The sequence below is a fragment of the Leptonychotes weddellii genome, chromosome 1, assembly GCF_054177405.1.
Source record: "Leptonychotes weddellii isolate Sample4059 chromosome 1, ASM5417740v2, whole genome shotgun sequence".
Classification (NCBI taxonomy): Eukaryota; Metazoa; Chordata; class Mammalia; order Carnivora; family Phocidae; genus Leptonychotes; species Leptonychotes weddellii.
Genome location: NC_138369.1, coordinates 10,969,010 through 10,995,806, shown reverse-complemented (window position 1 = coordinate 10,995,806; position 26,797 = coordinate 10,969,010). Strand labels below are relative to the sequence as shown.

The window sequence follows — 26,797 nt, the reverse complement described above, 5'->3', positions numbered from 1 at the left end:
TGTCGGGGCGGAGTCCAGGCACGGAAGTGGCCCCCTCTGGGGCCTTGAGAGGTGGGGCCATCTACGCCTCATGAATATACAGCACATCGGGGCGGTGACCGAGAGCTTCGCCAGGCCCATAGGGGGCGCGACCAGCTGCATCATGAATAATGCAACAGTCTGCGGGCCGTGCAGAGGTGACTGTGGGCTTCGCTAGATCCAGAGGGGGCGTGGTCAGCCGCGTCTCATGAATAATGCATCACGTCAGCGGGCGGCGGGGCGGGGCGGGGCTGGCGCGCCGGCGCTGGAACCGGGAAGGGGGGGCGGGGGAGCGATGGTCGCAAGATGGCGGCGCTAAAGGAGGCGCGGAGCTACGGGCTGTCGTGCGGTCGGGTCAGCGACGGCAGCAAGGTGTCCGTGTTCCACGTGAAGCTCACCGACAGTGCCCTGAGGGCCTTCGAGAGCTACCGAGCCAGCCAGGTGAGCGGCGCGGGGTCCGGCGCGACCGTCGGGGACGTCGAGGCGCAGGCCGGCCTCATGCGCCCCTCGCGGAGGCGTCCTGTCCTGGGGGCGCGGGGTCCGGCGACCGGGGTGCTGCTCGCGGGTCCCTGGGCCGACAGGTCGCGGGGTGGGCACCTGTCCGGCTTTGAGCGCGGGGAACCGCGTTCCTTCACGGCTCTGGGAGGTGACACTGGCGGGCGGCCCGGGGCGGCCGAGGGGCCCCGAGCTCACGCATCTCGTCTGCGGGGGGGAGGTGGGGGCGACTGAGTCGGCACCTGGAGGCGTCCGGAGCCTTTCCCGGCTCACCCAGCCTCTGAGCAGGAACTGAGCTGTTCACCTGGCTGGGGGACGGGGGAGGGGGTTGGGGAGGCTTGAGGCTTTTCCGTCCGGGTCCCAGGCAGGGTGGGTCAGTGGGGCACCGCTGTTGGGGCACCTGTGGAGAACCTGTTCCGTCTGTGTGGGGAGGCTGAGTCTGCACTTGAGGGCCGGCAGTAACACCAATGAAGCCCTTGGAATTGGGCTCACTTGACTTCTTGGTTCGTGAGAAGGGGAGTTTGGGCAGAAACTGACAGCTTGTTTCCAACTCCCCTGCCCCTTGCAGGTGACCCTGTCTCACTGAACGTTTTTGGAGAAAGGGAGTGTTTTGGTTGGGGGAGAAGCTGTGCATGTTGGGGGTCGCTGACTTCCCAGGCTGGGGAGCTCTTAGTGGGCACCTGGGAGGGAGCTTTGGCCACCGCACCTGGCTGCTGACTCTCAAACTTCTCAGGGGCTGATTTGGGCCCATCTGGGGAAGTTAGTGGCGTTTCACTTCTGCCACCTGGCTCAGGGTGCGTGGGTTGGGGGGAGGCTGCTGTGCACCTTCTTTCAGGCTTGGTTTGGGGGCACATCTGGGGCCCTGCTCAGAAACCTGCTTCTTCCCATTTCTGTTTGTCGTGGTGCCCTCTCTGTCGGGACAGAAGTTGCAGGTGCCCAGAGTGGTCAGAACCTGAGGGGAAGTGGTTTGGGAGTTCTTTACCTTGTTGCCTGGAAAGTGGGGGTTTTATAGTCATGAAGTGACTGGGGAGGGGTCTGGTGTCCTGCTCAGGGAGGCTCTGCTCCCTGTGTGTGTTTGTGTATACTGGGCATGGGAGGGCTGAGGGCGGGTGAGGAGAAAGACTAACTAGGAAGGAATGTGGCTTTCTTCCTGCCCTAGACTTGTTCAGCACCATTAGCTAAGCTGGGAATTTCTTCCCCTGTTACGTTCCCACCACTTTCCTGGTGCCCACCCTTCCCGTGCTTCTTCCCACTTTTTTGGGCAGTTTCCTTCCTGTCCTGGTGTCACAGTTTCCCATTCGTAGAAGGGGTCCTTTTTTTTTTAGAACGAGTTCTCCCCTTGTCAAAAGGATCCCTCAAGATGAGGCTAAGGTGTTGTTACAGGTGAGGAGTTGGGCAGAGGGGGGTGGGCGGGGAACGACATACACTGTGTCCAGCTCAAGTCTCCCTTCCTTGTGAAATTCCAGTCTGGAGGCTTTTCCCTAGGCAATTCTGACTTGTCCTGCAGGAAGGCAGGCTTTCCTAGAAACAGCTGGGGAAGAGCTCATGAGTCATGTAAATAAGGTGAACTTGGTACCTGGTCACTTAGGAGCCCCGCCTTCCCTGCCATGCTGCCCTTGCTTGATCTAGTCGTCCGGAAGGCCCGCCTGTGTGTACACCTCATGCTGTCACACGGCTATTTTTAATTTAGGGTGTTGGTTACATCCCCTAACTAAGCTGGATCTTCCTCATGTGAGGGTAAAGGTAACTGCAGACTCCAGCTCATCCCACTTGGAGCCCAGCTGTGTATGTCAGCCAGGAGGGGCTCCCTTGAAGAACTTCTCCAAGCCAGTTGAGGCATCTTGGCCAGCTGGGCTAAACTTTGAGGGTGACCCAAATGTGCATTTTTCTCAGAAGCTGATTGGTCATTTAAGTTACTCGGCAATTTCATATTTAACATTACTTGTTGGGCATTGTAGTGGACTGAGCTAAAATCAGGGCAGCTTGGGTGCTTTTGGGTGGTGGGCATGGGGAAAGTGACTTGAAGAACTGGTTTGTGTGACCAGAGAAGTGTATGGGTTATTAGCAAAACCTCTTATGTACAGTTGTCAGTAGTGTCTGGAGTTTTCTATTCTGTAGCCCTGTGGTTATATGGTTTGCCAATGACAACTTGTGGAGAGGGTTTTTATTTTTACTTTTAATTGCAAAGAGGCCTTTACAGATTCAGATGTGGCAGGGGACTGGAGAGGAAGTTCCTGTGAAACTTTCTCTGTGGCCCAAGAGAGCCTGTAATCCTAGCTCTTAGAGTCGCCTGAGTAAAGGTCCCCCATGGTTTCTCTCTCCAGAGGGGTGTGGAGTCTGAACTGCCTTTGTGCAGACTTGGTGACCAGCCTAGAATGTGGCAGAAGGTAATATATGCAGCTGCCACCGTCTAGACTTGGGCTTCGTGTAGTTTCTCCTTGAATATAAAAAACTCGAGTGAGTCCCCACGTGGCTGCTCCCATAGATCTCCCTTTTAACTGTGATGGGCTACTTCTGGGAGAGAAGAGAGAGGAAGTGTGGACCCATCCTTCCAAGATAGCGTCATGTGCCTGCTCAGAGAAGTGTTCCCTGGCCACTCTTCCTCAGAAAGTGTCCCTCCATGGGGCACCTGCCTCAACCACCCAGGTATTTCCTTTTTGGATTTTGTGGGCTCTGTTGCCAAGTGACCTTCTCCTCTCCTGGTTTATAAGCTCCTTGGTGGAGAGGAGCATATTGTTGTTCAGTAAAAATTGAGGGCCCAGGGAGGGGCTCAAGAAGCTCGAGGATTGTAGCCTATCTGGGTTTAAATCTTGGTTCTACCTGCTTGAGGCCTTGGGCCAGTGCCTGACCCCCTCCCAGTCTGGATCCTCCCCTTTGGAGCTATGAGGATCCCAGTGCCCAACCCTCTCCCAGCTCTGGATCCTTCTTGTCCTCAGGATTGTGCACGTCCCAGTATTTACCCCTCCCAGCCCTGAGTACTTCTTCTGTCAGGGTTGCAAGGTCCCAGTGCCCTACCCTCTTTGAGCTCTGGATTCTTCTCAGGCCTGGGAAGGTCCTAGTGCCTGGCCATTTCTGAGCTCTAGATCCTTCTCAAGACTATGAGAGTCCTAGTACCCAACCCCTCCCAGCTCCAGGTCCTTCTCTCAGGGCTGTGAGGGTCCCAGTGACTGGCTTCGTTCTGACCTCTGGATCCTTCTCAGGACTATTGAGGGTGCCAATGCCCTGCCCTGTCTAAGCTCTGGCTCCTTCTTCTTTCAGGGCTGTGGGGATTCTTTTGACACATACGTGGCCATCAGTGTAGTCTTGACACCTCCCCCCTCCCGTTGTGTTCTCAGGATTTGGTGCCTGTACCCAGAGCTGGTGCCTACCTGGAGGTTTGAATAGAGACTGTGGGAGACAGGGAGCCTGGGCTCCTGCATCTACCTAAATCTGATTGAGCACCTGGTTTGTATAGGGCTACTGCTCAAGTGCTGGACATTCAGAAGTGACCAAGATGGGCCCCTAGCATCATGAGCTGACATTCTGGAGGCAGGAGACATACTGTAAACAGGGCAGTACAGAAATCGGTACAAAGAACTTGTCAGCAGTCAGCATAAGGAAGGAATAAAATGGGGTGATGTGATGGTGCGGGGCGGTGTGAAAGGGTACTTACTGATTGAGAGACGTGCTTCTAGGAGCTGCCAGAGCTGAGGTCCCCTTGGGTGAGAGGTCCTGTGCAGACAGGGGTGGGGGTTCCAGGCATGCTGCCTTCAAGCCTTAAGACACAAGAGGCTGGGGAGGGTGTTGGGGCATGGAGGGCAGCTGCTGGGGCTCCATCCTCGGGAAGGGTGTGTGGAGAGAGGAGGTGGAAGGGGCCTGCAGCAAATAGTCCATGACTCTTGTAGAGCCGTGCTAAGGGCTGCCCGCGGGCTGCTAAGGGGGCGGCTGTGTGGAAGTCAGCTCGGGCACTGGTGGCAGGAGGAGCCTTAATTTAGCCTCTGTTCCCCTCCCACAGCGAGGCCCCGGGAGGTAGGCTCGTCTCCCCTTCCCGGGGGGGGGGGTGGGGGTGGGGGGTGGTGTGTGTGTGTGTGTGTGTGTGTGTGTGGGTGTGTGTGTGGTGTGGGTGTGTGCGCACGCGCCCACTGGGCCCTGAGCAGGGCAGCTTTGGAATAGCTGGGGCTGCCCTCTTGGCTGTGGGCCGGGCCCCCCTAAGCCCTTTGTCCATTCTCCTGTCATCTTCTTGGTGACCTTGGCAGGAAGGCCAGCTTATTGTTTTCCCTATGCATTGGGGGCAGTTGGGGCTCAGAGGGTCCCAACACCTGTGCACCACACCCCCCATGCCAGCACTGGCCCGAGTTGCACGCGTTCAGCTGTCCATCAGCCCTGTGGTGGGGAATGGTTCCCCACCAGGTGAGGAAACAGGAAGAGACTCTGGGAGGCTAGGTCACTGGAAGGAAATTCCCAGCTGGGCCGGGACTGAGAACCAGGCGGCAGGCTCCAAGCTCTGCCCCCTCCGAAGGGAGGCGGTCTGGCCGCGTGGGCCAGGTGGAGCGGCCTGGCCCGTTGGTGTCAGGGGCATGGCTTCCTGTCTCCTGCCCTCTGGCTGGAGGGGTTCAGTTTACTTATGTGTTTCAGAGTGGGCTCTTGATTGTTCTGGGCGGGGTGAGTCCTTCCTAGAAGGTTCATGTCTCATAGGTGCAGTGGGAGGACGTGTGAGTGACCCGGGGTGTGGGATAAGTGATGGAGGTTTCTGCAGGCAGCCAGTGAGGCTGTGTGTGAGGGGCCAAACCCCGCCTCAGCCGCTCTGACCCTTGACTAGGCTTCCGGCTTGCATGCTGTTCCTGCACCACGGTGACTGTGGTGATTGTGTGTAAACAGCAGGCTGCTTGGCGGAAACCCACCCTCTGTTGACTCATCGGCAAGGCCGGAGTTCATCACCCTTGAAGTAGTTTTGACATCATACCCGGATTGTGACATCTCTGGGGAGTCTTTGAAAATAACACTGCTTCTTCTGTTCCGAGTAACTGGTCCTGGAGCAGACACTGGCTTTGGGAAATCTGCTTCTGTGGCAGCAGCCCTGCTTGATGCAGCCTGCAGGCCTGGGCTGGCCATCCCTGTTGTGCCTTTGGGGTTTGGCCTTCTCTGGGTCCTTCATTTTTAGGGCCTTGCTCCCCTGCTCCCTGACTTTATGATTTTCCCTTTGGTCTGTGGCGAGCACGGCCTGGAGTTGTCTGAGATCTTTCCTCCAATATGTATAGCTGTTTTGTCATTTTACTCTTTAATAAAAAAAGCTGGTGTCCGGATGAACCATTCAGAGAGGGACCTGTGCCCATACCAAGTGGCTGCACTGGAGTCTGACGCTAATTATATTCTCTGGGCTCAGTCCCTCCCTGGCCACGTTGCGACGCGGATCTCAACTGAGTCACCGGGTCAGCGGGGCATGTTGGTGACTCCCCACAGCCCTTCTGGGGGGGGAGTGGACCTCGCATGTTTGTGAAGTTCCTGGGATCACTGAACTCTTATTTAAAAGTAACACATGTTGAGAAGTTTACTATAAAGGGAGTATAGCTCAGCGTAGAAAACTTGCAGTACCTGAAAGGAGCGACTTCCTGTTCCCGTGGGCACAGGCCATGGTTGTTGTTGACACCTGGGCGCCTTCCTCTGTCTTGTGTCTGGGCACCTCATCATCACAGTGGTATCCTCATATGGTGTTAGATCTTACTTCTTCCCTGACACCGTATTAGTTCTGCTATTTAACATAATCATGAGCTTTACTTTTTAGTGACTGCATCTCCCTTGCAGTGTGCATCCTCATGGATCAGTATTCCTCAGTATGTGTGTTTGGGGCACCACACCGATCCTGGGGATTCCCGTGTGCTGGGGGCCTTGTCTGCTGTCCCGTGCTGAGGGCTGTGCAGAGGCGCTGAAGGGCAGTGAGGGGCACCCCTGGTGTGCCTGTGCCTCAAAGGGGAGCCTGAGGCTGCGTGTGGCTGAGTGGGTACAACTTCTGTATGTTGAAATTGAGGCTTGGGAAAGATATGGTCTGGCCCATGGTGGTGGATGGTCAGGGAGGGCAGGACTAGAGGCAGTGGCTGGGTAAGGAGGCTCTGAGGGCCTGAGCTGGGGGGGCACTGGGGAATGGGCAAGGGGACAGATGAGGACTATTTGGACAGCCACCTGTGGCTAGTTGGGGAGGCGGACATTTCTTTTTTTTTTTTTAAAGATTTTATTTATTTATTTGAGACAGAGAATGAGAGAGAGAGAGCACATGAGAGGGCGGAGGGTCAGAGGGAGAAGCAAGCTCCTTGCCGAGCAGGGAGCCCGATGCGGGACTCGATCCAGGGACTCCAGGATCATGACCTGAGCTGAAGGCAGTCGCTTAACCAACTGAGCCACCCAGGCGCCCGGGGAGGCGGACATTTCTAACCTTTCCTGATTCTGGCCATGTGGCAGAAACATCTTCACACTCAGCTTTATTGTCGTGCCTGAGCTGGGTTTGTGAGAGTCGGGTTATGCGTGGCTTGAAAAGATGTTGACAGCCGCCTCTGGAGTGACTCTGGGCTGGAGGAAAGATGAGGGCAGCTGATCGGAGAGCTGCTGTGGGTCTGTGGTGGGTGCCTGTCATTGTCACCGTCGATGTCAAGGGGCAGGGTGGCAGATGTGTGCATGCCGCCTCATTGATGCCGGCTACAGAGCCCACACCTTTCTGGGTTGCTGCTTTTGTCCGCACATGTGGATGTCATGGGGTTCTTTCAGGCGTCCTGAGTGTAATTGGAAGGTGTTTTGAACTGATGTGGCAGCTCTGGAAGCCAGCAGCCTTTCCCCCCCCCCCAGTTCTTAGATTGTGTTCTTTGCTCGGGGGTGGTTGGATGCCAGGTTTCCCTTATTGTGCTGGTGTTGACCAGTTTCTGGATAGTGGGTACTCTGGATACTGGGGGAGCCAAGGCTAGATGGAGGGCAGGTGATGCCATCCAAAGCGTTGAGAAAGTTGGGTTGAGGGCCTTGTGCCCACTCATCACTTCCCAGCTTTCTCAGATGTGCTGTGGAACAGGCAGCCTTGGATCACCCCATCTTTGAGAAGTTAATGAGCTGCCTGGGATTGAGGACTGTGCTTAATCCTCCACGCTTTTGTGCTGTTGTGGGTGTTCTCACTGTTCTTCAGAGGGGAGACTGAAGCTTGACTCGGGGACATCTTTCCTGAATGTGTGCCCTTCCAGCAACCCCCACTCCTACCTTGGGCCGTCGGTGGGTGTCAGCTCCTCACTGTTTGCCTTGCTGTCCCTGTGTCCATCTTAGACATGTAGGGAAGGTGTCCTAAAAGGAGGTGCCTCCCTCAAAGGATGCTGAGGACCACGAGTTGGGGTCAGGTAGACTGGCTCTAGCTAGTTGGGGTCAGGTAGACTGGCTCTAGCTAGTTCTAACTCAGGCTTCCTCCTGAGCCTCAGTTTCCCTGGGTTGAAGCAGCATCTAAGATAGTAGTGGGCATCCCAGGTCAGAGGATCCTGTCATCCCATCCCTTCTGTCCCTCACCACCCCCCCGCAACTCCCCACCTTGTATGCATGTGTTAGTATACCACAAGTTTAAAATATCCACTCGTTTGTCTCTATTGTAAAGGGTTTCTTTTTTAAATAAAGAAATGGCTTTCCCCAGATTCTTTTTTTTTTTTTTAAAGATTTTATTTATTTATTTCACAGAGAGAGACACAGAGAGAGACACAGCGAGAGAGGGAACACAAGCAGGGGGAGTGGGAGAGGGAGAAGTAGGCCTCCCACGGAGTAGGGAGCCCGATGTGGGGCTCGATCCCAGGACCCTGGGATCATGACCTGAGCGGAAGGCAGACGCTTAATGACTGAGCCACCCAGGTGCCCCTTTCCCCAGATTCTTTAGCAGCTTTCCTGCAGGAAGCCCACCCCACTGTGTTGAGGGAGCTGAGCCCTTGTGCATGTCCCCCTTCTCTGTCCCTTGAGCAGCCTCACTAGGTGGTGATGGTGGAGTGGGCAGTGGGCAGGGGCCATACAGAGCAGAGGAGGGGCAGGAAGTGCTGGCTGAGTTTCTGAAGAGACTTCTGACCTGGACTGGGGGTGACTGCTGATGGAGTATGAGGAGTCAGGCCCAGAGCTCTGGATGCAGGGGCTCCATCTTTGCCTTCAGGTTGCATGTGAGCTCATGGCTGTTGGAGAGTCACATAAGGGTAGTCTCGAGGGGCCAAGCCCCCTCTCCACTGGAGAATGCTGTTCCTTAGGGATGGGAGGTGGGGGTTCTGTTTCCTCCATCGTCTACCCTGGCAAGTGGAGCCCCAGTGTGTGAGGGCTGAGTAACAAGGGGCTACCCCTTACATTTCCCTATGCTCCTTGGCCTCTTTCTGATATGGGGACGGGTCCACCGCAACCCTTACCTGGACATGTGCACGTGGCCTCGTTGTCCTGTTTATCAGACTGACTTGGGTTTTGCTGGTGGGCTGAGGCTGGCCAGGTGCTGTTCTGGGCATGGGGACTTCATGGTGGGCAGGCTAGCCAGGCTGCATCCCAATGTCCTCACATCTCTGTCGGGGAGGCCCATTAAGAGCATGGTGGTGGTGGTGACCATGGGTGATGACTACTGGGAGGGAGAAACACAGCGGGCTGTGGGCAGGAGGTGCCATGGGAAGTGGGGCAGGCGGAACCGTCTGGGAAGAGTCTGAGATTCCCGAAGTCTGCATGAGATCTGAGAGGGTGGCCGCAGGAGGGAGGCTGGGGTGGTGGCGCAGCTGGAGGGCGTGGGGGTAAGGGATGCCCAGGCAGGAAGTTGGGGTTAATTTCATCATCTAGCCGACTAAGCAGTTGTGACTGCAATGACCTATGCCAGTGTAGACGAGCTCCATCCCTTGCCTAGACTCACTGTGGGGGGGACTGACCCAATGCTGATTTCATTCCACTTCATGGACAGACGTTTTTTCTGGGGGGTTCCATCCTATGACAGGCCATGGTCAGGGAGGCTTTGAGAATGCTAAGACCAATCAGCAGGAGTCTTTACTGGAACCTCTTAGAGCTTTTCTTAAATTTTTTTTTTCTTTTCTTTTCTTTTGTTTTCTTTTCTTTCTTTCTTTCTTTTCTTTTCTTTTCACAATTCTTTTCCTTTATTTCTTTCCCTTGTAAAGGGAGATTCAAGTTTCTTGGAGACTTTTTAAAAAAATTGTGGTGAGATACACATAACATAAAATTACCATTTTAACCATTTTTTTCCTTCTTAGCCATTTTTTTTTTTTAAAGATTTTATTTATTTGATAGAGACACAGAGAGAGAGGGAACACAAGCAGGGGGAGTGGGAGAGGGAGAAGCAGGCTTCCCACTGAGCAGGGAGCCCGATGCGGGGCTCGATCCCAGGACCCTGGGATCATGACCTGAGCTGAAGGCAGACGTTTAACCGACTGCGCCACCCAGGCGCCCCTCTTAGCCATTTTTTTTTTTTTTAAGATTTTATTTATTTATTTGACAGAGAGAGAGAGACAGTGAGAGAGGGAACACAAGCAGGGGGAGTGGGAGAGGGAGAAGCAGGCTTCCCGCTAAGCAGAGAGCCCGACGTGGGTCTCCATCCCAGGACCCTGGGATCATGACCTGGGCCGAAGGCAGACGCTTAACGACTGAGCCACCCAGGCGCCCCTCTACTTAACCATTTTTGACTGTACAGCTCAGTGGTGTTAAGTGTGTATGCAGCCATCATCACCGTCCCTCTCCAGAACTTTCCCGTCTTCCCAAACTGAAACTCTGTCCCCACTGCACTAACTTCCTGCTCCCCTCCCTCAGCCCCTGGTATCTGCCATTCTGGTTTCTGTCTCTATGAATTTGATAACTTTGGGGATCTCCTATAAGTGAGATCATATGGCATTTGTCCTTTTACATTTTTTTAAAGTTTGTTTGTTTATTTGAGTAATCTTTACACCCAACATGGGGCTTGAACTCATGACCCTGAGATCGAGAGTTGCATGATCTGAGCCAGACTGAGCCAGACAGGTGCCCTGGTATTTATCTTTTTAATGATTGGTTTCTTTCACTGATCATAATGTGTCCAAGGTTCATCCACGTTGTAGAAGGTGTCAGTTTCCTTCTGTTGTGAGGCTGAATAGTATTACATCCTTATGGATATACCACATTTTGTTTATCTATTTGTCTGTTGATAGGTGCTGGATTGTTTCCACCTCTTGGCTGCTGTGAATAATGCTGCTGTGAACATGGGCATACACACATTTGGTCAAGCCCCTGCTCTTTTTTTTCTCTCCCAGTTTTATTGAGATAATTGAGATCTAGCACTGTATAAGGTTAAGGTGTACAGCATAGTAATATGACTGACATATATCATGAGATGACCACAACAAGTTTAGTTAACATTTAGAATCTCATGTTGATACAAAAACAGAAAAAAAAGTTTTTTAAGAACTCTTAAGATCTACTTTCTTTTTTTTTCTTTTTTAAAGATTTTATCTATTTATGTGAGAGAGAGAGAGAGAGCACGAGTGGTGGGCAGGAGCAGAGGGAGAGGGAGAAGTAGACTCCCCACCAAGCAGGGAGCCCAACACGGGGCTCGATCCCAGGACCCAGGTTTTTTTTTTTTTTCAAGATTTTATTTATTTATTTGAGACCGAGAGAGAGAGCACGAGCAGGGGGAGGAGCAGAGGGAGAGGGAGAAGCAGACTCCATACAGAGTGCAGAGCCCAACGTGGGGCTTGATCCCAGGACCCTGAGATCATGACCTGAGCTGAAATCAAGAGCCAGGCGCTCAGTGGACTGAGCCACCCAGGCGCCCCAGGACCCGGGGGTCTTGACCTGAGCTGAAGGCAGATGCTTAAACTGACTGAGCTACCCAGGTGCCCCTAACATCTACTTTCTTAAGATCTACTCTTCACGACTTTCCTGTATATCATATAGCAGTGTTGGCTGTAGTCATCATGTTATATATTACATCTCTGGTGCTTATTTATCTTATAACTGGAAGTTTGTGCCTTTTGACCCCTTTCTCCAATTTTCCCTCCCCCCACTCCCTGCCTTTGGTGACTACAGGTCTGATCTCTTTTTCTGTGGTTTATCTTTTTCTTTTTTTTTTTTTTAGGATTCCACACATAAGTGAGATCTTACAGTATTTGTCTTTCTCTGTCTGATTTATTTCACTTGAGTCCTTGTTTTCACTTCTTTTGAGTATGTATCCAGAAGATGAGTTGCTGGATCATATGGTAATTCTATGTTTAACTTTTTGAAAAAACTACCAAGCTGTTTTGCACAGTGGCTGTCCCGTTTCACATTCCCACCAGCAGTGCATGAGGGCTCCAGTTTCTCCAGCCAGCCATCCTCACCAACACTTTTGTTTTTGTTTTTTTGATAATAACTGTACTGATGGGTGTGAAGTGGTCTCTGAGCCTTTAAAAGTATGCGACTGTCCAACGAGACTTAGGGTCTGTTAGGCTTCTGACACCTGCTGGACCATTGATGGGCTTAGGAGACCCGTCGCAAGACCCGTCACAGGTGATAGAGAGCTGGACCCCAGTGGAATAAGGCCATGTTGGCTCTCACATTTGAGGTGGGCTTGGGCTAGCTTCAGGTCCTGCCTGAGGTAGGATCTTGATCAGGGTCACCTGGGTGCAGATGGCAGGAAGGGCAATGAGAGCTGTTACCATCCCCCAGCCCTCCCAATGGCAAGAGTTCTGTGTCCCTTCCTGTCCTCAAACCAGACACAGGCCCTGAGGGTGATGGGCAAGGCTAGGCTCCGCCCTTTGGCACCTGAGGCTGCTGGGCCCTTCCCTGGCCATGAGTTCAGATGGGGCAGAATTTGTGCTTTGGTGAATTTACCTCTTTGTGTCCCATGTTGAATCACAAGGTGACTGGTGGAAAATGGGCTTTCTTCCAAATAGGAAGTGGCCTGGAGGCGCCTCAGGTCAGGTGCTGCTCTTTGGAGAGGGGGGTTATTGGACGGGCAGGGAACTATGCCATTGTCTTGGCTCCTGCCTTTGGCTTGGCCTTGGGGCTGGGGCCTGTGCACAAAGGTGGATGGGAAGGATGAGTGGTGTCTTTTCTGACCCTGTGGGCAGATGCAGTCCACTTGCCTCAGGGCTTCTGACTGTGGCAGCCGTGCTCCCTGCCTCTGCCCTGCTCCCATCCCCCCTTCTCCTGCAGTGCCAGGGACTCCACACTTGCTTTCAGGCCCCGTAGGTAAGCATAGGCTAATCAGAGTGAGGTGGAGAGACTGGGCTGAGGAGGCTGTCCCTTCATGCTGCCCTTCCTGGTGGTGGTGGCACCTGGGGCTTTTGGAGTAGCCTCGCCTCTTGCCATTGGCCTGAGGAGGATAAGTGGGCTGGGAGGTTCCTTTTCTTATTTTCCACTTTTGTCTGAACAGTGACTTTTTGGAGGACATTCAGCTTCCTGATATGGACCTTGTGGTTCTCGCCACATCTGGAGGGGATGATTTAAGGGTCCTATAGCAACACTTACAATAAGGAGAATGCCCACTGAATGAAGTCGGACAGCTCGGTTTGCAGTAGCTGGAGGTGGAACATGAGCTTAGCATGGCTTTCCCTTTGATAGTGGGCACCTCCTGCCTGTGACCTCCCCACCATGTTGTTCTCAAGGTCCTGACAGAGATCCCATGCCTTGTCCCCATCCTGGCTGCTCTGTTTCCTTCCTTCCTTCCTGATTTTTTTTATTTATTTGAGAGAAAGCGAGCGAGCCTGAAGGAGGATCTTGATCAGGGTCACCTGGGTGCAGATGGCAGGAAGGGCAAGGAGAGCTGTTACCAAGGAGAGCATGAGGGGGGTGGGGCAGAGGGAGAAGGAGAAGCAGACTCCCTGCTGAGCAGGACCCAGGGATAATGACCTGAGCCAAGGCAGGGGCTTAGTTTGGCTCGCTCTGCTCTGCTCTTCTCTTTTCCTCTCTCTGTCTCTCATTCTTTTAAGATTCATTTGCACGCACATGAGCATGAGCGGGTTGGGGGGATGGGGGGCAGAGGGAAAGAATCTCCAAGCAGACTCCCCACTGAGCACAGAGCCTGATGCAGGGCTCAGTCCCAGGACCCTGAGATCATGATCTGGGCCAAAACCAAGAGTCAGCCAACTGAGCCACCCAGGCGCCCATGGCTGCTCTGTTTTCTGTAGCATTAGTGGTAGAGCTTTCCCCATACCGTTAGTTGTAGTGGGCCTCTTTTTGTCCTCAAGGAAGCTGAGTTCTGCTGTGCCTAGTGTTGCTGCCGAAGCTGCTAGCCCCGAAAACAAAGGTCTCTGGCATGTTTGCTGCCCTGTTAGGTGAACAGAATTGGATAAGGATGCCAATGTAGTAGACCGTTATGGCATTCTTTTCTTTCATGCCAACCTTAGAGTCTAAAACAAGTTGGTAAACCATGACCCAAGGGGCAAATCCAGCCTGCCAACTGTGTTTATATTTTATTGGGACAAAAGCATCGTTTATGGCTGCTTTTGCTGTATGACAGCATCTGAGTCTTAGTGACAGAGATTGTCTAATTCTCAAAACCTATGATATTGATTCTCTGGCCCTTTACAGAAAAAGTGCAAGAGCTGCTGGTTTGGAGTGTTGGGATGGGCGTGTGACGTGAGGACTATGTGTGTTAGTGGAATGTGCTGTCCCGGCCTCATATCCTGGGCCCCTGTACTCTGGCATGCCGCCCTGTGGGTCGTGGCTTCCTGTCACATCTCAGGGCTGGACTAAGATCTTGGAGCATCCTTTTGGTCTGGCCCCTTCATTTCACTGATGGGATGCCTAGAAGGTGGTGGCTGACCTGAGGATACGTATGTGGTCAGTGTAGATTACATTGCCTCAAACCTGAGGGTGTCTGCTCTGGGACTGCCTCCCTCTACCCCCCACCCCTGATTTCATGCAGACTTGGAATGCTTCCCACCCCATGTGCAAGTCCCTGGGTTTCCCAGGAGCTTTTCCCAGGCACAGCGTCAAGACTGACACAGCCTCCAGTGGGCCTGGCTTTTTTATTTGTGACCTGCTGGTGAACTTTGGAAACACATTCACACACAGCCTGGCAGGAAGGGCCAAGCATGGGTGTCCCTGGTGGAGCTACAGGGCGGGCATCTGCCTCCCATTGGAGTAAGGCTCTGGCTGTAGCATGCCCCTCCCTTCTCTTCCTCTCCTCACCCTCAGTTCCATGGGGATACAGTGGGACCAGTGTCATCTTCCAAGGGAGGATTGTGCTCAATTAGGGGTTTGTTGTTTGTACGGGTTTCAGAGGTGTGCTTCATGGCATGAAGAACAACCAGATGACAGTGGCTTCAGATGGGTCCCTTGTGTGGAGACAATGGGCAGCAGGTGTCTCCTGTTCCCTAGGAGTGAGCTTTCCATGGGCTGGGGGGCCTTGAAGAATCATCCAGAGCTTTCTCAGCTCAGGATGAGTATCATCTATAAATGGATTCTGAATTAGACACCAGCAGCCTGAAAAACCTGGAGAAGGGCTTCTCAGGCAGGCCTCTCTGCCAAGGGGCTGAGGTTTCTGGGTTCTGGCAGCAGAAATGGCATGATTTTGCTGTTCTTGTTTTTCTTTCTTTCTTTCCTTTTTTTTTTTTTAAGATTTCTTTATTTATTTGAGAGAGAGCATGCGCGTCGGGGGGTGGAGGAGCAGAGGGAGAGAGAATCCTGAAGCAAACTCCCTGCTGAGTGCAGAGCCCGTGTGCAGCTCAATTCCAGGTCCCTGAGATCATGACCTGAGCCAAGATCAAGGGCTGGCCACATAACCTACTGAACCACCCATGTGCCCCTGCTGTTCTTATCTTTTGACTTTGTTTCTCCCTTTTCAGAATCAGCTGGGACTATTGAACTGCTGCAGGCTGGGTGGGTGAGGGGGTTACAGTGTGGTGGGGAGGATCTATGGGGGACGTCCCTGTATGGAGAGACTGAAGGGAGATGTCTGAGGCAGAGACAGGTCACAGCTAGAAGAGTGTGTTCCTTCCTCCCCTGGTCACACTATTTTTGGTGTTGGACGCTCACAGACGTCTGCTTGTTCCAGCGAAATGTGCTCAGCTCACAGTGGATCTGGCAAGTGGGATGAGGACAACCAGCCCTGGTCGCCTGTGTTCAGCTTGTCTCCAGCTTGCTTTGGCACTGGGATGAGGCCTTGCTGGCTCCCTTACCTGTGCACAGGGTCCTGCTGGATGGGGGACTTGTGCACAGGGCCTCATGACCCAGTGATCTGTGCCAGTTCCTCCTGACAGGAAGTGGAGCTGTGTTAAGAAGGATTCTGAGACGGGCTTTGGCCTAGAGTGTGGGATTGGTGATACTGGCCCTCCCTACCTTTAGCTCTGCCAACTAGTGTCTCTGTGGGGAGGGTCCTGTCTTGTCTCTGAACAGATGCGGTTAATGCCCCCACCCTATCCCCCGGGTGAGCCTGGTCTGTGAGAATGGCCAGTGGATGGGGTTCACTGGTTCCCAGGTATACAGGGCAAGGCTCACAGGCTGTCAGCAGAAGTTGGGCTGGGCTGATGCTGTCCCGAAAAGACCCGAGGCTTTGGACCCCTTTTTCCTAAGGGGTGGATGGCAAATCAATAGGGTCTGTACCCCAGATCAGTGGTTCATTTTTTTTTTTTTTTTAAGATTTTATTTATTTTTGACAGAGTGTGTGTACAAGCAGGGGAAGCAGCAGGCAGAGGGAGAGGGAGAAGCAGGCTTCCCCCTGAGCAGGGAGCCTGATGCGGGACTTGATCCCAGGACCCTGGGATCATGACCCGAGCCGAAGGCAGACACTCAACCATCTGAGCCACCCAGGCGCTCCCCAGAGCAGTGGTTCTAATTAACATTTCATTCTGGGATCTTCACATGGCTTCTGCCACCTGCCTCTCCTCTTTCTTGTCTTGGTCTCTCATGTGTAAATTCACTGAGGCCTGGATGCTTTCCGGTGATAGGAATTGCCAAGCGTGTGATCTGCTAGGCACATCTCAGCTTTGGGGAGTGGCTGGTCTGAGTGGATATGGTACTCCCTCTGTGCTCTCTCCTTGGGGCTCCCGGTGCTGTTCCCAGGGCTCAGCTAGTCAAGAGCAAGCACATCGCATGTTGCAGGTGTGGGCGTCCCTCTGCTGTTGTGAAGCTCAGGGGGTGGACAAGCTTGGGGGTGTTGCAGGCAGGTCACTGGAGGATGCAGGATGCAGGGCTCAGGCTGGGGGTGGTGGAACAGGATGCCTCACCTTGGCTGAGTTGGGGCTGATTCTGAAGCAGCCTGCAGACCTAGGAGGTTGCCACTGCCAGGTGTTCACGTGGGTGTCCAGTAGGCCTAGGCACAGAGGTTTCAGCTGCCTGAGCTGCTGTCCCTTGGACAGCTGAGGGCCAGGGTAGGGGACAATCTATATTGCTTCCAAACCTTCACTGGTGTTGACATCGCTAGGCGGCTGCAAAGTTAAGAGCAGGACACAGGGCTGGGAGGAGTAGGGGAGAAGGAGCTGGCTATACAGCGTCACCACCCTTTGGGCCTCAGTTTACCACCCTGTGGGGTAGGGGTCATCATTATATTGTGTGTCTGTGTCTTCCTTACATGCCGTAGCCCCGGCTGTCCAGGAGAATAATTAAGGCCTGAGGTATCTCAGAAAGTCAGGACTTTGCTCCTCCATTGGAACCCTGGGTGGAGGGTCTCCTGGGCACAGACACCATAGACCCCAGCTCCGTGGGTGCTCAAGGCTACAGGGTCTGTGTGAGTCCCCAGGACCTGCTGACTGGACAGGTTGGTGGCAGGACTCAGTAGTGGCTATGGAGGGTTTCCCACAGCAGGGGCTGTCTCAGGACAGCTGGCAGGACACGTTAGAGGGGGAGTGAGGACACAGCTCCTGTGCAGACGCGGTTGGTCCTTAGCCAGGATGCAGCCTGGATAGCTCTGTTTGTGTAAAGTTGGGCCTGATGTTTCTTGTTACTTTTTAACCTATTGATTAGCCCTGTGGGTGGTGCTGAGCTCACCTTAGGCTTGACAGGTGGGGTTGGGAGGCCCAGAGTCTGAGCTGTGCACGCTGGCCAATTCTGGGGAGATGAGCGTTGCTGTTTTGAAAACTGGGTTCCAGGCTTGAGGGTTTTGAAGCCTCTAGCTGCTTCCCCTTCTCTGCCCTGCTCATAGATGAACATGACAGAAATCAGATGTGCACAGCAGTTTTATGTAGGAGTCCAGGAGGAATCCTGAAGTCTGCAGAAAATTTAGGGGAAATTTAGAAAAGCGAGCCCTATGTCATCGTTTTTACTCAGGATGTGTGTTGAGATTTTAGTAACCCAGAGAGTCACAAGATTGCGCTTAAAAAACAGAACAGGAGTGGCGTCAGTTAGCCCACACAGGCAGACCTCTTAACAGAGCTGCCGGCCTCCCTGTCCTGTGCCCACTTATGGGGCCGGCCTTCCTCAACCCCTGTGCCTACCTGGCCCATCTCCACAGTGGATGAGCACCCATCACCCAGGGCCTGAAATGAAGCCGTGTGTGCATATCTTCCACGCACTGTGGCCGCCTGGTGTGTCATCCCCAGACTCTCCAGCCAAGGGCAGTGGGTAATGAGTGAGTGGGATGTCTACATGTGGGGTCCCAGTCAGACCTGGGCATCTGGCCCAGAGTGTATGTCCTTAACCTTGGCCAGACTGCAGTCAGGCCCCAGGTATGACCACGAAGCAAGCAAACAGCCCTCCAGCACCTGGCCCTGTGCTGGGCAGTGAGGGTCCCAAGTGAAGAGTGACAGTCTCATGGGCTCTAATCCTGCCTGTGGGCTGGGACAGCTCCCTGGAGAGAGGACCTGCAGGAAAAGTGGCATTTCTGGGCCCTGAGCAGGTGGTGGGGAAGAGCCTGTACCCTGAGGAGGCCTAGAAGGATGTGCTGAGGGAGCAGCCTGGCCCTCTCCCTTGGGTACCAAGGTCAGGGTGACAGGTCAGAGAGGGCAGGAGGGTGGCCAGGACATGCTGTACCACAGGGCACTACATGCTTCTGGGCTTCAAGACACAGTGCACTGTGCCTACACCTGGAATGCTCTTCCCCCAGGTCTTCCTGGCCTTGCCCCTGCCCCTTCCTATTTCATCTTTGGTCAGAGGGCCTCTCCTCCATGTGCCTTCCAGCACTCAGTGTTTCCCCAGAGGTCAGCCTGCTTCTGTCACAGCACACAGGGGCCCGCTGAATCATTCGTTATTGGAGGAAGGCGTGGAAGGGCCATGTCAAGGAGGGACGCGGGTCCTGTGTGATCTCCTGGTCCAGCTCACCTTGCACGTCTGTTCTGTTGCTCCAAGGGCGAGCATCTTGCTACAGGTCTGGATACCAGCAGCTCAGCTCCCGTGGTAGAGCCCTGGCCTGGTGACTCCTGGTGCCTCCTCAGTGGAGGCCTCTCCATGTTCATAGGTTTGATTTTCTCACTGTTCTCCAGCTCTGCCAGATTCCTTTTCCATAAAGAAAGCCCTGGCACCTCCCTTTCACTTGCATTATCCCGGTTCTCAGCCCAGGAAGGTGGTGTTCTCTCACAGAGCCCCATAAAGGCACCTCCGAAGCTGCCTGGAGCACCAGCATGGGCCCTCAGGGAGGACAGTGTAGCTGGACGTGCCCTGGAGTGGCTGCTCACGGCGTCGTCCCGGTAGTAGGCCTGCGCCTGGTGTGCTGCACTGATTATAAGACTTTTCTTTTTGAGCGGAGTTCCCTTTTTACCAAGTAAAACCAGCTGTAAAGTGCCTCTTTATAAAGTAGATGACAGAAGTGGGGGCCAGGGGGTCCTACCGTGTGGCCTGGCTCAGTCCAGGAGCTGGTGGCCTGTGGCGAGTTCTTGGCCCTGGGTGGTTGCGGGCAGTGCCTCCCCTGCAGGGTGCTCCCAGCCCCTGCAGCCTGCCTGTGCTGGGGGTGCCCTGGACGGCAGCATTGGGGCCGTTTGCTTGGGGCCCCGGCCTGTATGTTACCAGCAACCCGGCTCGTGCCCGGGCATGGGCAAACCTGGCCAGGCTGCTGAGTGGTTTCTCCAGGCAGGGGCTTTTGGCTTCTGCATTTATGGTCCCCAAACTTCTGTCCTAAGTTGGCTCAGAAGCAGAAAGACGGAGGTTATCTGTTTTCCTCACAGAACACTGACCATGCTGCATGCCCCATATCCTGGCACTTGGCGATGTAACAAGTGGCAAATGTCATCACTGAGGTTTGTCTTCCTTCAAAGATGGGGTTTGGGGAACTCCCATGTTTAGGGTACTGGAACGTCCTTGGTGGGGGGCATTTAATTTTCAACTCTAAACATTTGCTCCTAATTTAGCTGGTTGCAGGATTTTCTGTGGTGATGGGGTTGGTGGCCGCCATGCCTGGGGCACTGTCATCGCAGTACACCTCGGCGTGAGGCCTGCTGCTCACCAGGCTTCCGCCTGGAGCAAGGGCTGCAGTCAGTGCAGACCTGTGCCTCTCCCTCCTCAGGGGCCTGCGCTCCTTGCCCCCCTCACCTGAGATGGCTTCCATCCTCTCCTCACTCATCCTGTCATGCCCATGCCCCGTAGAAAGTGCCCTGTCAGCATAGATAGCTCTGTGGTCCTGGCTCCCGGAAGCCTCTCTCTACCCACAGCGACGGGGCCTGTCCTGTGTTCTTTTTTTTTTTTTTAAAGATTTTATTTATTTGACAGAGAGAGATACAGCGAGAGAGGGAACACAAGCAGCGGGAGCGGGAGAGGGAGAAGCAGGCTTCCCGCTGAGCGGGGAGCCCGATGTGGGACTCGATCCCAGGACCCTGGGACCATGACCTGAGCCGAAGGCAGACGCTTAACGACTGAGCCACCCAGGCGCCCCCTGTCCTGTGTTCTCGTGGCCCATCACCCCAGAGTGGCTGTGTGTGTTCCCTCGGTCCCTGCTATCCTGGAGCCCTTGTTCATCTCTGGCTGGACTGAGAGTGTGGGTTCTTTTTATTTTATTTATTTTTTCTTTTTTTTAAAGTAGGCTCCACACCCAGTGTGGAGCCCAGTGCAGGACCCGAACCCACAACGCTGAGATCAAGACCTGAGCTGAAATCAAGGGTCTGACACTTAACCGACTGAGCTACCCAGGTGCCTCGAAAGTGTGGGTTCTTAATGGAGGATATTGAGCCACAGTGATAGGGGCCGCTCCTGGGGCCTTCCTATCCCACAGCTCTGGGACATTTGGTGGCCTAACACAGGGCTTCTTCCACCGGTTACAAACCCCTTGTCTCAGCCAGCTGGGTAGCGGTGCCAACTCAGTGACACTGGGGGATGCTTGCAGTGATAGTGAGTGATTGCTGATCATGTGTCTCCCATGCCCAAATCACCCTCCCAGGGTGCCTGGGGACTCTGCTGCTCAGACTGCTGATCATGTGTCTCCCATGCCCAAATCAGCCTCCCAGGGTGCCTGGGGACTCTGCTGTTCAGACCCCAGTGTGATCTCCTCCTTGGCTGCTGAGGGCCTTTCTTTGGAAGTCTCCTCTCCAGTATCCGTGCCCTCCCTGCCTCCCCACCCTCCTACCCACTGAGAGGCACGTTCCCAGAGCCCAGGACTCTCCCCAGGACAGAGTGTGCGTGGGAGGGCAGCACACACCAGGCCTTTGCTGTGAGCCCGTGGATTTGATTGGACCTTCCTTTTCTGGATCAGTGGCTTCTGACTTTATTTTGCTTTGACATGTTGTAACCCGCACTTGGGCACCAGCCAGGTGTGTCAGCCATACCTGCAGGAAGTACCTGGGATTGCGTTCCTTATGCACATCCTGCCAAGGCCCGTGGGTCCCACCCCACGACTCCTGTCCATTGTCGCCTGAGCAAGTGGCCCCTGGCCTGAGACGCTAGCCCAGCCTGCCCACACAGACCCAAGGGAGGGCCCAGCTCTGAGCTCTGCCCTGTGGGTTGTGCCTTATTCCCTCTACCCCCCAACTCTACCATGCCTTTCCCACTTCCTCTTGCACACCAGATTATCTGATTCTTCCTAATTTTGTGGTCGTGCTGGGCAAAAATGATACCTCCCTCTTGTTGTTTTGCTGATGACTTCTCACATGTTTCAGCCACTTGCAGCTATCTTTTCAGTCTGTGCTGTGTTCATTGCCATTTCCTGTTGGTTGGTCTGTCTTTTAATGGGGCTTTCTCCAGCATGGGTTGACCCTGGTTCTCTCTCTGAGTGCTGTCTGCTAGCCGAGAGGGTGAGGGTGAGGGTGGCATCGTGGCATGCTCATTCCTTCTCCCTGGTGTGACCCACCATGCTCCCCATGGAGCAAGATCCCCCCTCTTGCTGTGAGCTTTGGCCTCAGTTGGCGGCTGGAAGTGGCGCTTGCTTCAAGGGTCTGCTCTGGTGAATTAAAGTGTGAAGTTGGCACCCAGCGGCCTTTTGTCATTTCCTTGAGCATGACTGTGGACCCAGCTGGCTGGTGACTTTGAAGCACTCAGGCCGTGTTGTCAGGTGCTTTTCCAGGGTCTCAGGTTTGCTTCACTTTATCTCAGTGACATATTAGTGAAAACACTAAAGTGGCATTTGTGGATTGGAAAATACTACTAAATTCTATGTGGCCCCTGATGGTTCCCAAAGTCCGTTCATACACATGTCACGTTCAAAACCTCACAACTGCTGACTCTTGGAAGCAGGGACAGTCAGTCAGGGCCACCGTGCTGGGCCATGTGATGTGTTTTCTGTCCCTGGGGCAGAGCAAAGGCCCACCAGGAGGTCCGGGCCCCTGTGCCATGCTGACCTCTGCAGGGATAAGGGTGCGCCATTTGCTCTGACCACACAGCCGCTTCCTTGAAGTCCATGGTTCCTCCTCTGTCCCTCCATCCCTTCCTCCTGCAAGGACTTTTCCTAGTTCTGCCTTTGTCAGAGGAGGTTGTTGGAGGAGGAAGGTGCCAACAGTCCTGCTTGGAGAAAAAATACATTCGGTGTGCAGGATTTCAGATGTCAAGACTGGAGGGTTGGTGGGGCAGCTGTGAAAGGAATCCACGACAGACATCCACGTGGTGAGTTCTCGGCATCACCTGAGGGGGTTCACTCAGATGTCGAACATGCACCAGACTTACTGTGATGTCTACCACATACGTGACAGATGTGGGAACATGAGCGTGGCTGGTAGTACATGTTTTATTTAAATGAGTACTTACTGTTATTAATTGTTATTACTTTGCTGAATATTGTTTGAAGTCGTTGATGCAGTTTCGGGAAAGTTTCTGTGGTTCTGATAGTTCTCTTGGCTTGGGGGCAGTGGCACTCGCTTTGTCAGTCAGGGCCTGTCCCATCAGCTGTCCCTGGTGGGGCCTCCTGGTAAACCCAGAGAGAACTGATGCAGTGAGGTCACGTGCATGTTACCTCTGCATTGCCTCTCAAGGTTGAGGGTGTAAACTTGCCAGGTCCTGACTGCAGCCCTTGAAAGTCAAGAATGGGATCATTCCCATTTCACAGATGAGAAGACTGATTAGTGCAGGCATGACATCCATCATCACTCAAGGTCACATGGCGAGTTAAGGGGTGGTCTCCCTGACCCTGGTGGCCTTGCCTCCTTGCTTGTGTCAGGGTTGTTTTTTGTTTGTTTTTTCTTCCCCAAAGAATGTTGCAATGCTTTATTTTACAGCACTCAGAAACTTGGAGGTGGGAGCTGGAGGTCACGTGTGTGGCAGAGCTGGTTTGTGCTGTTGCATACCTTGTTTCAGTGGCCTAGTGAGTTAGATCACCAGCTCTGTGAGACCAAGCCAGAGAAGTTAAGTATCTTACTTAGGTCACACAGCTTTTATTATTTTATTTTACTTTATTTATTTATTTAAGATTTTATTTATTTATTTGACAGAGAGAGACACAGCAAAGAGGGAACACAGCAGGGGGAGTGGGAGAGGGAGAAACAGGCTTCCCGCCAAGCAGGGAGCCCAATGCAGGGCTCAGTCCCCAGGACCCTGGGACCATGACCTGAGCCGAAGGCAAACGCTCAATGACTGAGCCACACAGGTGCCCCTATTTTATTTTATTGATTTATTTATTTTTAAAGATTTTATTTACTTTTGAGAGAGAGTGAGTGCGTGTGCACGAGTTGGGGGAGAGGTAGTGGGAGAGGGAGAAGCAGACTCCCTGCTGAGCAGGGAGCCCAGTGCTGGGCTCTATCCCAGGACCCGGGATCACGACCTGAGCCAAAGGCAGACGCTTAACCAACTGAGCCACCGAGGCGCCCCTGTCACACAGCTTTTAAATGGCACATCCTGAAGCGGAAGTGAATCTTCTGATCTCAGCTTCTGGGCACTGAGACAGAATTTTTGCTTTCAATTCCCAGTAGCTGTCAGTGGCCTAGTGCATCATTCCTGTTCTTGAGCCCTTGGTTCCCTGTCCCTACTAGGACTGGTTGATTGATGTGGAAGCTGGGCAGGGGTGCTGCTCAGATCTAGATCTCCTGTATGGAAGGGATATGACACCTTCAGGCACTGCCTCAGCTATCAAGGGAGGTCAGGCCCCTTCTCTCCAGCTCTGGGTTAGGTTTGAGTGGAGGGGGGAGCTCAGACCAGGGCAGTTTTAGCACCTTTAACTTTGTCATTCCTGCCTTTGTGAATTTTATGTTGAGTTCTTTGTAACCCAGGCCCCTGGCTGTGTGACATTTGCTCACCTGCCAGTGTGGCGGGCAGCATGGTGGTGGTATGAGGCCAGACCAGCCTCAGGCCATGAGGGAGGGCCTTAAAAGACCTAGAGAGTTAACCAAACCTCTTGTCCTGGTCAGTTACGGGTTCCTAGCCTAGAAGTTCAGAAAGGGTTTGGATTGTACTGTGCATCTCTCTGCTAATACATGCAGCTGCCCAGCGCCAGCAAGACGGTTCCGTTTTCCTTTCCTAAATAGACCTGCTGGCCCTCCTCTGGCGGACACGGCTGGCCTGGAGTCCTGCCAGGTTCTGCTCTTGTGATGGCGCACATCATGAGCTGCTCCCAAAATGTAATTTCAGGCCTGAAGTAAAATGATTATAACGACCTTGTGTTGGCGAGTAGGAAGGCAGGAGACCTCATCTTTCCTTATAGATGTTTCTTGTTACTGATGGGATGTTTGCTTACTTGGAAGACTTAATATTATAGCCACAGTGAGGCCACTGTGCTCCTCTAGTCACCAGGGCTCACCTCACTGTTCCTTCTACCCAAACTATCTTTCTTTTAAAAAGTTGTTTCTTGGATCTGACTTGGTTTTATCTATCTTTGAGCTCAGGAAACACTCGGTGTGGCTTGTAGTCGGGTCTGGTCTGGTCCCGTCTGGTGTGGCCCTGCGAGCTGCTGAGTGGTGGCAGTGACACTTTCCCAGGGCACCCTTGGGGAGTGCTGCTGGTTCCTGAGGGTGACGGTTGCTTCATTGTGCACCCGGGTTGCAAAACGCTCCAGGAGCTCTTGCCTCATTCAGAATTTTGGCCAGCATCGTCTCAGGGTCAGTGCTTGAGCCCCTCCTGTATGCCGAGAAGGTTTCCGGATGAAGCAAGGACCTACTCTGCCCATAGGGGCTCACATGTAGCTCTCCTTCCCTCACACAGGCCACATGTCACATGCTCAGGCATGGCGGTCTCGGCTCATTGCTGTCACATTGTGACGTTTGGCTTGGGGGTGCCTGTAGGTGTCTGCATGGGAACCTGGTGGGTCTGAGTTGAGTCCTCCTTCCCTTGTTATGGAACACCTCTGTGGCTGTCTTGCCTGCCCTGCTCATTGGGTCACCTGGGTAGGTTAGAGATGGAAAAACAGGCCACGTTCATGTCATTCTATCCTCCTGAGTGGGGTGTCTCACTCCCATTTAATGGTCTCTGTTTTCCACCCAAGATGAAGGCCCCATGCTGTGTGTTTGGGAGAGCCCAGAAGGGGCAAAAGTGTCTTCATGCTGCCTGGAGTCCAGGGCAAGCTCCGTGGAGCTGTGGTATAGAGAGTGTCTTTTCTGGAAGGTGTAAGCAGAGCTTCCCAGCATGGCCTGGTAGGCAGCTCTGGTGACAGTGGCCCCTTCTTGTCACTCTGGTCTCTCAGCTGCCTCTCACTGTCTCCTTCCTTTTTCATTTCTCAGACAAATCCTTGGACTTGTAGAAATGGTTTGTCTTAATTGGTATAGCCCTCGCTTTCCTTCTTGGTTGCCCTAGTGGTCTGGTCTCGATGCAGTAGACGAAGGCAGCCTGTGCTTGCCTCTGCTTGTCCCTGTTGGCTTTAGAAACCACACTGGATCAGGAGCGGCAGCATGGTGAGATCACTGTGTGGCCTGGCCTGCTCGTTGAGGTACTCAGAAATGCACCTTTCATTTTGGGAGTTGGAGGGGGTCTTAGCAGGAGGAATCATGATGGTGGGGGTGGGGCACATACTTGTCCCAGCCTTTCCTGGAGTCATCTCAGCCTGGCCAGTGGGTCTTCATGGTCCTATTTTCCAGAAGAGGAAACTAAGGCTCAGGGAAGTTTGCCCATTTGCCCGAGGCCACGAGGATAGGAAGGCAGAGGCCTGGGTGTGTGGCCTGGCCGCTGTACTCAGAGCCCTACTCTCTGCTCCGAGCTGCCCTCCCTAGCTTCGGCTTGCCTGTTGTCACCTCCTTCCCTTGGTCATTGAAGGGTCTGGGAACACCTTGGGCAGAGAGGGCAAGGGGGCACCCATGCGCTTTAGGCCCTGCGGGCCATGCAAAGTGGCACCTCATTTGGGTCAAAATGCTGGAGGTTGGTGTCAGAAGCTGCCATGCTCATTGCTGAATGATTGCTGAACTTATAAGTAGGTCACTGAGTTTATAAGATACCTGGGTTCCCTCTGGTCAGGCCTAGGTGGGGCCCAGAGGTGAAGAGAACCATGTGCTTTCACATCACAGAGTACTTGAGTTCGGGCAGGACCTCCCAGGGCTTGGCGTGCTGATGGAGGTTGAGCTGAGGGCAGTGCAAGGCGCTGTCTGCCAGGGGGTATGGGGAGTTGGGGCAGAAGGGGTAGAAAGGGTAGCACTCCAGGGAGCACTGTTTGTGCCAACCTGGAAACCTGTGGGAGGCTCCCAAGAAGGGGAGGCTTAAAAAAGGCCAGGCAGGGGCTAGGCAGGGGCTCCCAATAGAGCCCGGCAGGGGGTTGGGGTGGGCATTCATGTCTAGGTGTCCTCTCAGTCATGTGCTATCTTGTTGTGCCCAAGTGTACCTGTGTTAGTGATGTAATTATGGCATTTTTAGTAACTAGAACCAAATGCTTGTGAATTTGTCCATGTGTTCCCTGCTGCATGGAGACCCCATATTCCACCCCTGGAGGTACCAGGAAACACTGGGATGTCAGTCCCCCAGCAGCACTGGTGTGGAGATTGGGGTATTGATGTTCCATGCCTGAGCTAACACTTTATGTGGCTTATCTGGTGAGTCCTCACTCTGACTTTCTGCAGCCAGGAGTAAATATTGGTTCGGAAACAGATTAGTGAGACTGATTTTTTTTTTTTTTTTT

The 26,797-nt window shown here is 53.5% G+C and overlaps 1 protein-coding gene across 2 annotated transcripts in view; it reads left to right on the top strand.

Moving 5' to 3' along the window:
• Positions 1-299: 299 nt before the first annotated feature.
• ELL (elongation factor for RNA polymerase II) overlaps positions 300-26,797 on the top strand; it is a 71,143-nt gene continuing 44,645 nt past the window's right edge. For both annotated transcript variants that reach the window (XM_081815551.1, XM_081815552.1), the window contains exon 1: positions 300-459. In XM_081815551.1, coding sequence (XP_081671677.1) covers positions 325-459 — 135 coding nt within the window. In that variant the 5' untranslated portion in view covers positions 300-324. The remainder of the gene's footprint in view (positions 460-26,797) is intronic.